The 12375-nt window shown below is 48.3% G+C and overlaps 1 protein-coding gene across 1 annotated transcript in view; it reads left to right on the top strand.

Annotated features, from left to right (window-relative positions):
* EHMT1 (euchromatic histone lysine methyltransferase 1) overlaps positions 1-12375 on the top strand; it is a 114545-nt gene that overhangs the window by 77655 nt on the left and 24515 nt on the right. Inside the window, exons 15-16 of the mRNA XM_007946987.2 lie at positions 6442-6543; positions 7403-7507. Of these exons, the coding sequence (XP_007945178.1) occupies positions 6442-6543; positions 7403-7507 (207 nt within the window). The remainder of the gene's footprint in view (positions 1-6441; positions 6544-7402; positions 7508-12375) is intronic.

Raw genomic sequence — 12375 nt, forward strand, 5'->3', positions numbered from 1 at the left:
TGGAAATATCATGGCTTGTGTCAGGCGCACCTTAGTCCTCAATGAGATATCCTTGCTCCTCAGCACTTGAAACAGTTCCTTCGCAGTTGACTTTCTGGTGACTTGTATAGTTCCGTTTATATTAGATATAGTTTATATCCTTAGTGTCTGTATTGCTCTATTTGTATTGTGGTGGTAGAAATAATAGCAGTTTGTATTTGTACAGGATCCATTATACATGCTATAGTGTAGCAGCCTAATCCTTGGACCGGCATTCATATGTAGAATGATCTTTGTTACCAGGAGACATATCTATCTAACCCTTGGACCAGCATTCATATGTAGAATGATCCTTGTTACCAGGAGACATATCTAACCCTTGGACCGGCGTTCGTATGTAGAATGATCCTTGTTACCAGGAGACATAGCTAACCCTTGGACCAGCATTCGTATGTAGAATGATCCTTGTTACCAGCAGACATATTCATGTCACAGTGTCTGGTCAGGCTCATCAGTGCCAGCTGTTACTACTGTTCAGTTATTTCTTTAATAATCAGGACCAACAAGGTCCATAGTCACACATCACTCCTCTGAACGAATCAGTATTTGAATGAGTCTTCTGAATTAGGTCATTGTTACTAAAGCTTTTGAATGACCAGAGAAATCTCACTGTAGCCATGTGCGCCTTAATGTTGACTGGTGCTTTAGATGCCTGCAGGGTTCCAGTTGGTAAGTTCTATACTAAGTGCCTATAGACCACCAAGAGACCGTTGCTGCTAAGAACGGCCAGCCCTGTTTCTCAAGACTTCATCCTGTTTCAGGACCTTGGGAAAACGGAAGGAACGAGTTCCGGAGAAATCAAGCATGTAGGCCAGAAACTGAGAGAAATGGTGGACGGTGGAACTACAGTGAACAGGGGAAGAGACCATGGCAAGAAATGAAGGGAGGCTGGTGGATAAGGAAGACGTGGTGGTTGCTGAAATTCCAGGGATCGGGATAGGGAAGTGGCTGAGCAGCAAATTGCTCTTACCCCATCAAAAGCTGCAAAGCTAAACAAAGCATACAAGGTAGCTATTTCTAGGGACTGGGTGATAGGAGGGCAGAGTGTAGCCCCTGGGGGATGAGAACACACGAGGAGAGCTCCCCACTGACCAACATGTCGGAAGGGTCTCACATTCTGCAACCTAGAGGGATCTGTATCAGGAATGCAGGGGTGGTTTAGCATAAGAAAATTCGTCGTGGTAATATGCCACATTGATCGAGTGAAGGAAAGGAACCACAGACTCATCCAAGTTGAGGCGCCAAAGGTGTTGGACAAAATGCAGTGTTCCTTCATAATAAATACAATCAGCAAGCTAGGACTGGAAGGGGAAGTGCTTAGCATCATAAAAGTCATTCTTGAAAAGCCCACAAGTAGCATCATACTCAATTGTGGAAGGTGGAAAGGTTTCCTCCTCAGATCCTGAACGAGACAAGAGGGCCCACTTTCACCACTGTTTCTCAGCCTTGTACTAGCCAGAACAATTAGCAAGAAAAGTAAAAGGCATCTAAGTGGAAGACAGAACTATCTCTAGTCACGGAATATATGATCCTACATCTAGAAAGTCCCCAAGAACCCACAAAAAAAGCCGTTAGAGCTAATGAATGAATTCAGCAAGTTGGGTGCAAGATCACTCAGCCATCGGTTGTGTTTTTCTATGCCAGCAGCAAACAACCTGAGAGAGAAATGAGGAAAACAGTCCCATTACCTCAGACAACGAAATACCTGGGAATATTCTATCCAGGAGTGTTGGAAGACTTACACAGTGAGCACTAGGAAAGACCCCTGAAAAGAATTAAAGACTTAAATAAATAGAAAGACGTTTGTTCATGGATTGGAAGACTTAATACTGTTAAGATGTCAGATGCTTTAAGCAAGCTACAAATTCAATCTTGAGCAGTGGATTTGTCTATATGACACTAAAAGCATGAGCAACAGAAGAAAAAAATAAATTTGATTTCATCAAGATTAAAAACTTTTGTGTATTAAGATACATTTTTAAGAAAGAGAAAAGATGACTAACAGAATGGGAGAAAATATTTGGAACCAAAATACAAGAGACAGGTTTAATACCCAGAATATATAAAGAACTGCCACTCAGTGTAAAAACCAATATCTCAGTTTAAAAATGGGCAAAGTACTTGAATAGGTATTTCTCCAAAGAAATACATAAATGTCCAATAAACATGAAAGGATTCTTAACATCATTAGTCGTTTCTGTAAAGGGTCATCGAGTCGGTTCCAACTCCTAGCAGCCCTGTGTGCTGGGCAGGAAGGTACTGTGCAGTCCTGCGTCAATCCTCACAGTCGCCACAGTGTTGGAGCCCATTGTAGCAGCCACTGTGTCAGTCCATCTGGTCGAGGGGCTTGCTTTTTTTTGCTTTCCTCTACTTTACCAAGCATGATGTCCCCCTCCAGAGACTGGTCCCTCCTGACGGCATGCCCAAAACACAAAAGGTGCAGTCTCGCCATCCTTGCTTCTTCAGTCTTCTTACCCACTCACACGCATGTAAGGTAATTGAAAGTACCATCACATGGGCACCTTTGTCTTCAAAGTTATTGTTGTTGTTGTTGTTATATGCCGTCGAGTCGGCCCCGACTCATAGCGACCCCTCCTTGGGTTTCCGAGGCAGTATCACTACGGAAGTAGGGAAGTGCAAATCAAAACTCAGAAAGAGATATGACTTCACAACCCACTAGGATGGTGAAGATCAAAATCACGGAGCATAAAACATGTTGGTGAGGAGGAGGGGAAATGGGAACACGAGTCTGTTGCAGTTGAGAATGTAAAATGGTGCGGCCACTGCGGAAAATAGTGTGGTGGTTCCTCAGGAAATTAAACCTGAATTATCATGTGATCCAGCAATTCCAGTTGTAGGTATATATCCAAAAGAATTCAAAGCAAGAATGCAAACAGATACTTGTACGCCAGAGTTCATTGCAGCACTATTCACAATAGCCAAAAGATGGAAACAGCCCAAGCACCCATCAACAGATGATGGGTAAACAAAATGGGTTACATTCATACAGTGGAATATTATTCAACCATAAAGAGAAATGAATTCTGGTACATTCTACAACGTGGATGAACCTTGAAAGCATTGTGCAAAGTTAAAATAACCCAGACTTAGGAGTTCTGATAGTGTGTAATCTATAATAGGCAAGTAAGAGACAGCAGTAGATTGGTGATTGTCAGCGTCTGGGACCGGGGAAATGGGGAGGAACAAAGAGAGTGGAGAAATCATGTTTACACCACAAACATTCAGCCATGTTTTAAGGCATCATGAATCACACTGTACCTTAAAGGCACTTCACCAGCCCCAAAGAAAACCTAAAACCACATCTCAACCAGCTCAAGAAATCTCCTTGTATATTAACTTCACAGCAGAGCAAAAGTCAAGGCAAGTTAATTCCGTCTGCCTAGATGTTATCCACAATAGACAGTTAAATAGTGCCAGATATGTAAAGAACAAGGGGTCACTGCATGGTTTAGAATCAGGAAGGGTGGGCATCAGGGTCATACCCGTTTACCATACTCATTCAATCTGTGCTGAACAAACAATCCAAGAATCTGGACTGTATGAAGAAGAACACAGCATCAAGACTGGAGGAAGACTTATTAACAACCTGTGATATGTGGGTTTTGACAAAGCCTTGCTTATGGAAAGTGAAGAAAACAGGAAGCACTTACTGAAGAAGATCAAAGACTATAGCCTTCAGCAACATAAAGAAAACAAAAATCCTCACAACTGGACCAAGCAGCACCACAGTAAATGGAGAGAAGATTAATGTCAGGGATTTCATTTTACTTGGATCTAGGATCATTGCCCAAGGAGACAGCAGTCAAGAAATCATGATTTGCACTGGGCAAATCTGCTGCAAAATATCTCTTTAAAGTGTTAAAAAGCAAAGATGTCACTTTGAAGACTAAGGGGCACCTAACTCGAGACATGGTATTTTCAGTCGCCTCATATGCATGTGAAAGCTGGCCAGTGGATAAGGAATACTAAAGAGTTGATGCCTTTGAATTTGGTATTGGCAGACAATACTGAAAACACCACGGACTGCCAGAAGAATGAAAAAAATCTGCCCTGGAACAAGTGTAGCTGGAATGCTTCTTAGAAGTGAGAATGGCTGGACTTCGTCTTACCTGCTTAGGTCATGCAGTCAGAAGGGACCAGTCCCTGGAGAAGGATGGCATGTTTAGTAAAGTAGAGGGTCAGGAAAAAGGCGAAGGCCGTCAATGAGATGGATTGCAGTGACCGCGACAGTGGGCTGAACCACAGCAGGGATCGCGAGGCTGGTGCCAGACGGGCAGTGTTTCGCTCCGCTGTACACGGGGTCCCTGTGGGCTGAAGCTGACTCTCCGGCACCTGACAACAGATCTGTGAAGAAGCGAGGAAGCATGTCGTGTAATCAAGGAAAGAAAAATCAGTAGCAGGTATAATAAGATAAGGTGCGGGTTGTGAGTAGAGGTTAGCAGCTGTTAGTAACATGGGCGAGGATACAAGGGAGAATGCGGCTTTAGTGAGTGAACAGAGAGATGGGGATGACTGAACAGACCCAGGTAGAAATTCTAGAACTGAAAACATGCAGCATCTGAAGTAGTGCATGTATGAACGAGCTCAGGGCAACAATGAGACGCCCTGGAAGGGTTGTTGGAATTGAAAACCCACAACAGAGATGCTTCAGTCGGGAAGACAGTGTAGTACAGGCCACACTGTCTCACACATTACTCGAGTCCCAGCCAGAGAGAAAACTCTGTGTGAAAAAGTAACTTGAAGAAATAATGGTCATAACTTTCTCAAATTTGATGAAAAACGATCAGCTGCAGATCCAAGAAGCTCAGTGGACCCAAGCAGGATAAGCACAAAGAATACACCGAAAACGCCATGACGCCGCTGCTGAAATCCCCAAATAGTGGAAACGTGAAAGTAGTCGAAGAAAAGCCACGCTTTCCATGCAGGCAGACACACCATGGAGGGCTTCTGGGTTCTCCCCTGAAACAATGGAGAGCAGAAAATGGTGGAAAACATTTTTATTCTGAAATTTGAAAAAAACACCAGAATTCTACAGCTAGGAAAAGTACCCTTCAAAAGATGAGTGAAATAAAGATGTTTTCAGGTAAAGGAAAGTCAGTGAAGTTCTTGGTACCAGCTGGTCCCCTTCCCCTCCTAGGCCCTCTTCCCTCCTCCCTCCCCCTAGTCCTTCCGTCGTCTTTCTGCATCCATCTCCTCTCCTGCCTCTTGCCTACCCCAGGTGTCGTGGCACAGAGGGTCATGTTTGCTCAGATGGGTATCCCTGTGGCTGGGACTGCATGGCCCGTTTCTACCTTGGGTGAGACCACCCTCAGGGCCTTGCTCTTGTGCACCCAGCAGGTCTGTCCCGTCTGTGCTTGTGTGTTGCCCGTTTCTATCCTTAAACATGCAGCAGGTTTCCAGTGTCCTGGGACTAGCCCAGTTGTTCCTACTCCAATGACCAGGAATGCTTGAAAATGACAGAATGTTCAGCCCAGCAACCATACGTTTCGTATTTATGATACCAGTGTCCTGGGATTTGGTGTGGTGTGGGCCTGTCCTAAGAAGGGTAGACCTGCCAGTAACTCATGGGCTTCATTGAGACGTGTGTCACAATGCATGTCAAAGCTGGGACTACTGTTGTGAGGTGGGAATAAAGGACAAAAGTCAGGAATGGAGCATGAAAGCAGAAATATGACATGCCGGGGCGTGTCTCTGTGGGCCTTACAGTCATTGTTGTCGGGAAGGTGCAACTTGGGATCCCCCTGGCACTAGTGATGTGAGGCATTGGCATTGCTTGTCTGTCCTGGGGCCTCTTCTCTCTTGAGGCAGGTCCACATGTGGCCACTTAGTGTCCTTGAGGAAGCAGCTGCCAGCGTGGGCGCAGAGCAGTGCCCACAGCCCCGCCCCCAGAAGGTGGTGCTCACTGTCTGCAGCTCGCGTGCACTTGCCTTGTCCACACCGTCTGCCACCCTTGTTTCAGCTCCTGCTGCTCGTGGACAGACATTGGCACTCATTCAGTACCCACCACGGGCACGCGCACACTGAGGGGACAGTCTCCAGTATGCAGCAGGTGCCTGTGTCCTTAGGTTGCATAGATCGCAGAAGGGCCCGAGACAGTTGGGTAGAGTTATGTCTGAGCCTGCCGTCGTGGCTGTGCAGCTGCATGCTGGCACATTGAGAGCCCGCGATGTTGCTTTCACTGTCACGGGGGGTGTGTGTGCATGTTGTTTCGGGAGGGCACTGGCCCAGCCCAAGAGGCCCTGCCGCCACCTGAACTGGACCTCAGCCTGGGACCCAGACTGGCTATGTGGCCTTGGAGAGTGACCTTCTCGTCTCCCTGGTGGCGGGATGAGTCCTCACTGAGCTTGTGCTCCTGGGACCTCAGGCACATCTGTGTTGCAGGACGCAGAGGGCTCCACGTGTCTACACCTGGCTGCCAAGAAAGGCCACTATGACGTGGTCCAGTACCTGCTCTCCAATGGACAGATGGACGTGAACTGCCAGGTAAGTTAGCTGCCCTAACTTCTGCTGGCTACACAGAGGCCTTGTCTGTTCTGTCCTCTGGAGGCTTCTGGGCCACTGCGAGAACAGCTCAGCTCCCTGCACAGCCCTTATAACCTAGAAGACCAGGCCAAGCTCCGCCCACAGCAGCCCTGCCTTGCCTCCTAATCACAAGGACACTCGGACACCATCCCGGCTGTGGGATGGGCAGACCAGGACCATTGGTTGGATGTTTTCAATGCCAGGACGTGTGGTCTGACTGCAGGGCCTAGGAGAGGGGTCTGAGTTAACGCCCCTCGGCTGTGTGGGTTGGGCCAGCTCTGGCTCTGCTCAGACCTCAGTGTTTCTGGAGGCTTGCTGGGTCTTAGAGTGCACCTGGGGTGCCCACGGTGCCCTCCTCCCCGGGACAGGCCCACTCTGTGCCTTGTCACTTACTGTTGGGCAGCGCTCTCGTCTCCGGGATGGGTCCACTCTGTGCCTTGTCTTGTTACCCACTGTCGGGTGCCTGCAGTGCCCTCCTCCCCAGGACGGGTCCACCCTGTGCCTTGTCACCCATCATCAGGGGTGCCCGCAGTGCCCTCCTCCCTGGGATGGGTCCCCTCCGTACCTTGTCACCCATCATCAGGGGTGCTTATGGTGCCCTCCTCCCTGGGACGGGTCCACTCTGTGCCTTGCCTTGTCACCCACTGTCGGGGTGCCCGCAGTGCCCTCCTCCCCGGGACGGGTCCGCTCTCTGCCTTGTCACCCAGTGTCGGGGTGCCCGCAGTGCTCTCCTCCCTGGGACGGGTCCCTCCGTACCTTGTCACCCACTGTCGGGAGCTTGTATTAAGAACCATCACGGTCTGTTTCCTTCTTCTGACAGGATGACGGCGGCTGGACGCCCATGATCTGGGCCACTGAGTACAAGCACGTTGATCTTGTGAAGCTGCTGCTCTCCAAGGGGTCTGACATCAACATCCGAGACAACGTGAGTGTCTGCAGCGTGGCAGTGCCATGGTTTCCCAGATATTCTACTCCTGCCTGTGCTGTGCTGGGGACACGGCCCAGGACGCAGAGCAGCATGCCTTCTGAATGATCTTTCTCTGCTCCTGCTGCAGCTCCGACTCCCTGGCTGTGTCGGGTCGAGCCGTCCACACACACGTTTTTCCCTGGTGGTTCTGTGCATGTCAGTCAGTTGCTGGAAGGGAGCTTGGAGGGGAGGGGTGCTGAGGTAGCTGTGTGTGGTTTCTGCAGTAGGAGGTTTCTTTCTCCAAATGTGTGTCTGGACCGAGGTTGGTGCCCTGGCTTTCTTCCCACCTCCCCCTGCCCCTTTTTCACAGTTGGGCCCGTGGAGATGGCTGCAGAGGCATTGCATTCCTGGGACCCAGGAGTGGGGGCCCAGGGCCAGCGATCCGAGGCTGGGGACCCAAGGCTGAGGAGTCAGGACTGGTGACCCTGAGCAGTGACCCAGGGCCAGCGACCCAGAGCTGGGGACCCAGGGGCAGGCACCCAGGGCTGATGACCCAAGGCCAGTAACCTAGGGCGGGGGACCCAGGGCCGGGGACCCAGGGTTGGGAACCCAGGACCGGTGACCCTGGGCGGTGACCCAAGCCAGTGACCCAGGACCAGGGACCCTGGGCGAGGACCCAGGACCGGGGACCCAGGGCGGTGACCCAGGACCGGTGACCCTGGGCGGTGACCCAAGCCAGTGACCCAGGACCAGGGACCCTGGGCGGTGACCCAGGACCGGGGACCCTGGGCCAAGTAACCAGGGTGGTGCTGCCACTTCCAGCCCATGGCTGCTACTTTGGAAGAGAGGTGAAGGGTCGACTAGGTCTTGGTTTGTGAACTATGATTTAAGATCCGGCATTGATGATTAGTCGGGAAGGACAGATTTATGTGTCTGGAGAGCTGGGTTTGGGGCTATGGTGAGGGGCTCCCGAGTCCCCACAGCTTAGGGGACAGTTGGGATTCTTTGGTTATAATCAACAGCAGATAACTGATGACTTTACAACAGAAGGCACTCAGACGGGGTGATGAAGAGAGGGCCAGGAGTGGAGGTGGTCACAGCCATGGCAGCCCTGCAGGAACCCTGGCAAGCAAAGGGCTCTGGGTGTGCCTTTACTGAGACTCCCTAAACCCAGAAATGGGGAGGCAAGAAGCAGAAGGTCTGGCGTACAAGGTGATTCCTGAAAGAGCGCTGTGGACTAATGGCATGGCTGATACCTGAACCAGGGTCCGACAGGAGGAGAATGTGCTGCCTCTCCAAGTCCGCAGGATTCAGAGGGACAGACCTGGAGAGACAGCTCTGGGGAGAATGGAGGGCCGTAGGTAGGTAGGTATGTGGGGACGTAGCCTGTCACTCCTGCTCAGTGTTGGGAACCCCTGCCATAGCTGAAGAGCCCTTCCTCTTGGGCAGTTCTGCCTCCCACCAGGTCCCAAGCATCGGGCCTTGGCTTCCTCAGAGCCGTCCAAGCCGCCTGCCACAGAGCCTCTCCCGGGCTGGCCAGTCCTGGGTTGCAGTGCTCTGCTGTAGCTGCAGACATGTCGACATAACACCACGGCGTCTGTTCCATTGCCCCCCACTCAGAGTCTCAACCAGCGTGAGGACAGTGGAACTGTTTCGAGGGAATCCCTGAGCCTCAGTGGGGAGCTCTTGTGTTAGAATGAAAGGGAAAAGGAGTGAGGTACCGCCCTGTAGCCAGTCTGTCTTTGCTGGGCATGAGTGCGGCATGAGTACAGGCAGAGTCGGGCGCTGTCTGTGTTGCTGACGGTTCCGTCTGCCATTGTGGAAAGTGCCACCTAGAAGCCTGCTGTGGTGGTGAAGGGCATGCAGGGCTGGATTCCGAGCCGTCACTGGACCCTGGTGTGGGACACGTCCTCAGCCCTGCAGAGTGGTTGCCAGGCAGAAGTTCATCCACGACACAGGTTGTTAATGAGTCTTCAATCCTTAGACCACATTCCTCCTTATATAGACCAGCTGCTTGGATTATTCGCTTAGCGCATGGATTGAAAATGTGTGGGGAATGGGTGCAACCCAGATACATACCTTTGGATTTTAAACCACGTGGTATCCCCTCGTTCAGTTTGAACAGCTGCCTCCAGGTCTGTGTACAGGTTCCTCATGAGCATAATGAAGTGTTCTGGAATTTCCATTCTCTTCAATGCTATCCATAATTTGTCACGATCCACACAGTCAAATGCCTTTGCATAGTCCATAAAACATAGGTAAACATCTTTCTGGTATTCTCTGCTTTCAGCCAAGATCCATCTGACACCAGCAGTGATGCTCTTGTTCTGAATCCAGCTTGCATTTCTGGCAGCTCCCTGTCAGTGTACTGTTGCAACCATTTTTGAATTATCTTCAGCAGCGTTTTACTTGCATGTAATACTAAGGACATTATTTCATCATTTCTGCATTCGTGGGTTCACCTTTCTTTGGAATGGGCACAAATACTGGATCTCTTAAATTTGGTTGGCCAGGTAGCTGTCTTCTAAATTGCTTGTATCTGTTTGTTGAAACATCTCTGTTCTGTCAATTGCTGGAGCCTTGTTTTCTGCCAATTCCTTCATTGCAGGTTGGACTTCTTCCTTCAGTAGCATCCATTCTTGATCGTCTGCTACCTCCTGAAATGATTGAACACCAACCAATTTTTTGTGTACAGTGACTGTGTATTCCTTCCGTTTTCTTTTTATGCTTCCTTCATCGTTCAAGGGAGCTCTGGTGGTGTAGTGCTTAAGGCATTTGGCAGCTAAACAAAAGGATGGTGACCCAGATCCACCAGCCACTCCTTGGAAGAAAGATGGGGCGGCCTGCTTCCGTAAAAATTTATAGCCTTGAAAACCCAATGGGGGTTGCCACGAGTTGGAATCGACTCAATGGAAGTGAGTTTGTTTTGTTATGTTTTTTACCATTCAGTATTTTGCCTGTAGAATTATTAAGAATTACTATCCAAGTGACTGGGATCTTAAAAGCCTGCATTTAGATGGCTGCTTGTAAGCTTTTAAGATCCCAGTCGCTACTTAAGGTTTGAATTTTTTCTTCAGTTCTTTCAGCTTGAGGAAGGCCAAGCATGTTTTTTCCTTTTTGGTTTTCTAACCCCAGGTCTTTGCACATTTCATTATAATAGTTTACTTTTTCTTGTCCAGCAGTGTTTTGAAATCTGCTCAGCTCTTTTACTTCATCATTTTGTCTTCTGCATTAGCTCCTCTGTATTTAAGAGGAAGTTTCAGAGTCTCTTCTGACATCCAGTGTGGTCTTCTTTTTTCCTTTTCTTTTTTACATGTCTTTTATGTCATCCCACACCTTCTCTGATCTTTGGTCATTAGTGTTCAGTGCATCAAATCTAGTCTTGGAATGGTCTGTAAATTCAGGTGGGTTACACTCAAGGTCATATTTTGCCTCTCATGGACTTGTTTTACTTTTCTTTTGCATCAGCTTGAATTTGCATGTGAGCAATTGATGGTCTGCTCCACAGATGGCCCCTAGCCTTGTTCTGCTTGGTGGTATTAAGATTCTCCATCATCTCTTTTCTGTGTGTTTCATCCCAGAGTTCCACATGTATAGCTGCCATTTAGGTTGTTGAAAAAGGCATTTGCAATGAACAAGTCACTGGTCTTGTGAAATTCTCTCATGCGTTCTCTAGGTGTCATTTCTGTCACCAAGGCCATACTTCCAACTACTGACCCTTCTTTTTTGTTTCCAAGGTTCACATTCTAATCATTAGTAATTATCGGTGCATCTTGATTACATGTTTGATCAGTCTCAGACCTCGGTGTTTGAGAAAATCTTCAGTGTCTCACTGACAGTGTTGTGCTTTAGGATAGATCTTGAAATGTTCTTTTGACCATGAATGCAATGCCATTCCTGTTCACTTTGTCATTCCTGGCATAATAGATTATGTGATTGTCTGATTTAAAATGGCCAACACCAGTCCATTTTAGCTCACTCTAGTGCCTCGGAGCTCTGGTAGCATAGTGGCTAAAGCACTTGATTGCTAACCAGAAGGCTGGCGCTTCAAACCCACCAGCCACTCCTCGGAAGGAAGGTTGGGCAATCCTACTTCCATAGTGATAGTGCCTCGGAAACTCAAGGAGGGGTCGCTATGAGTCGGGGCCGACTTGACGGCACATAACAACAACAACAGCAAGTGCCTAGGATAGGAGCTCTGGTGGTGTAGTGCCTAAGACATGTGACTGCTAACCAGAAGTCTGGCGTTTCAAACCCACCAGCCACTCCTCAAAAGGAAGGTTAGGCAATCTACTTCCATAGTGATACCGCCTCAGAAACCCAAGGAGGGGTCGCTATGAGTTGGATCCAACTCGACAGGATTGAGTTTGGTGTTGAGTTTTAGTGTCTAGGATATTGATCTTTATGCATTCCATTTCATTTTTAACAACTGCCAATTTTCCTAGGTTCGTACTTCATACATTCCACTTTCCATTTATTGAAGGAGGTTTGCATCTGTTTCTTCTCATTTTGAGTTGTGGTGGGACTCAAAGTGAGTTCCGGTAGTCCCCGATGTTCTGATGACTCCATCATAAGACAGTTTTGATGTAAGTTGAGTATGTTGTGCTTTGGGTTTTTTTTGTTTTGTTTTGTTTGTTTATTTATAATTTTCTCCCCGAGTTTAGAACAGTCCATTCTGTCTTAGAACTGTCTTGATTTCCTCACCATTTAGAAGTTCTGTAACTGCACAGTATTTTCCCTCTTTTTGGTTTGTAGGTGTCCTCGTTTGTCAATTGATGTCTCTGGTTCCTTGTATACAATCTTGTAAGTTTATTTGGGATATGTCCATAGCTGTAGTTTCTGGGTTATGTCATCTTGTGTATTAATGGTCAGTTGTTGTTTGCTAT

Source organism: Orycteropus afer, unplaced genomic scaffold (assembly GCF_000298275.1).
Source record: "Orycteropus afer afer isolate SDZICR_OR568_19922 unplaced genomic scaffold, OryAfe1.0 scaffold00174, whole genome shotgun sequence".
Lineage (NCBI taxonomy): Eukaryota > Metazoa > Chordata > Mammalia > Tubulidentata > Orycteropodidae > Orycteropus > Orycteropus afer.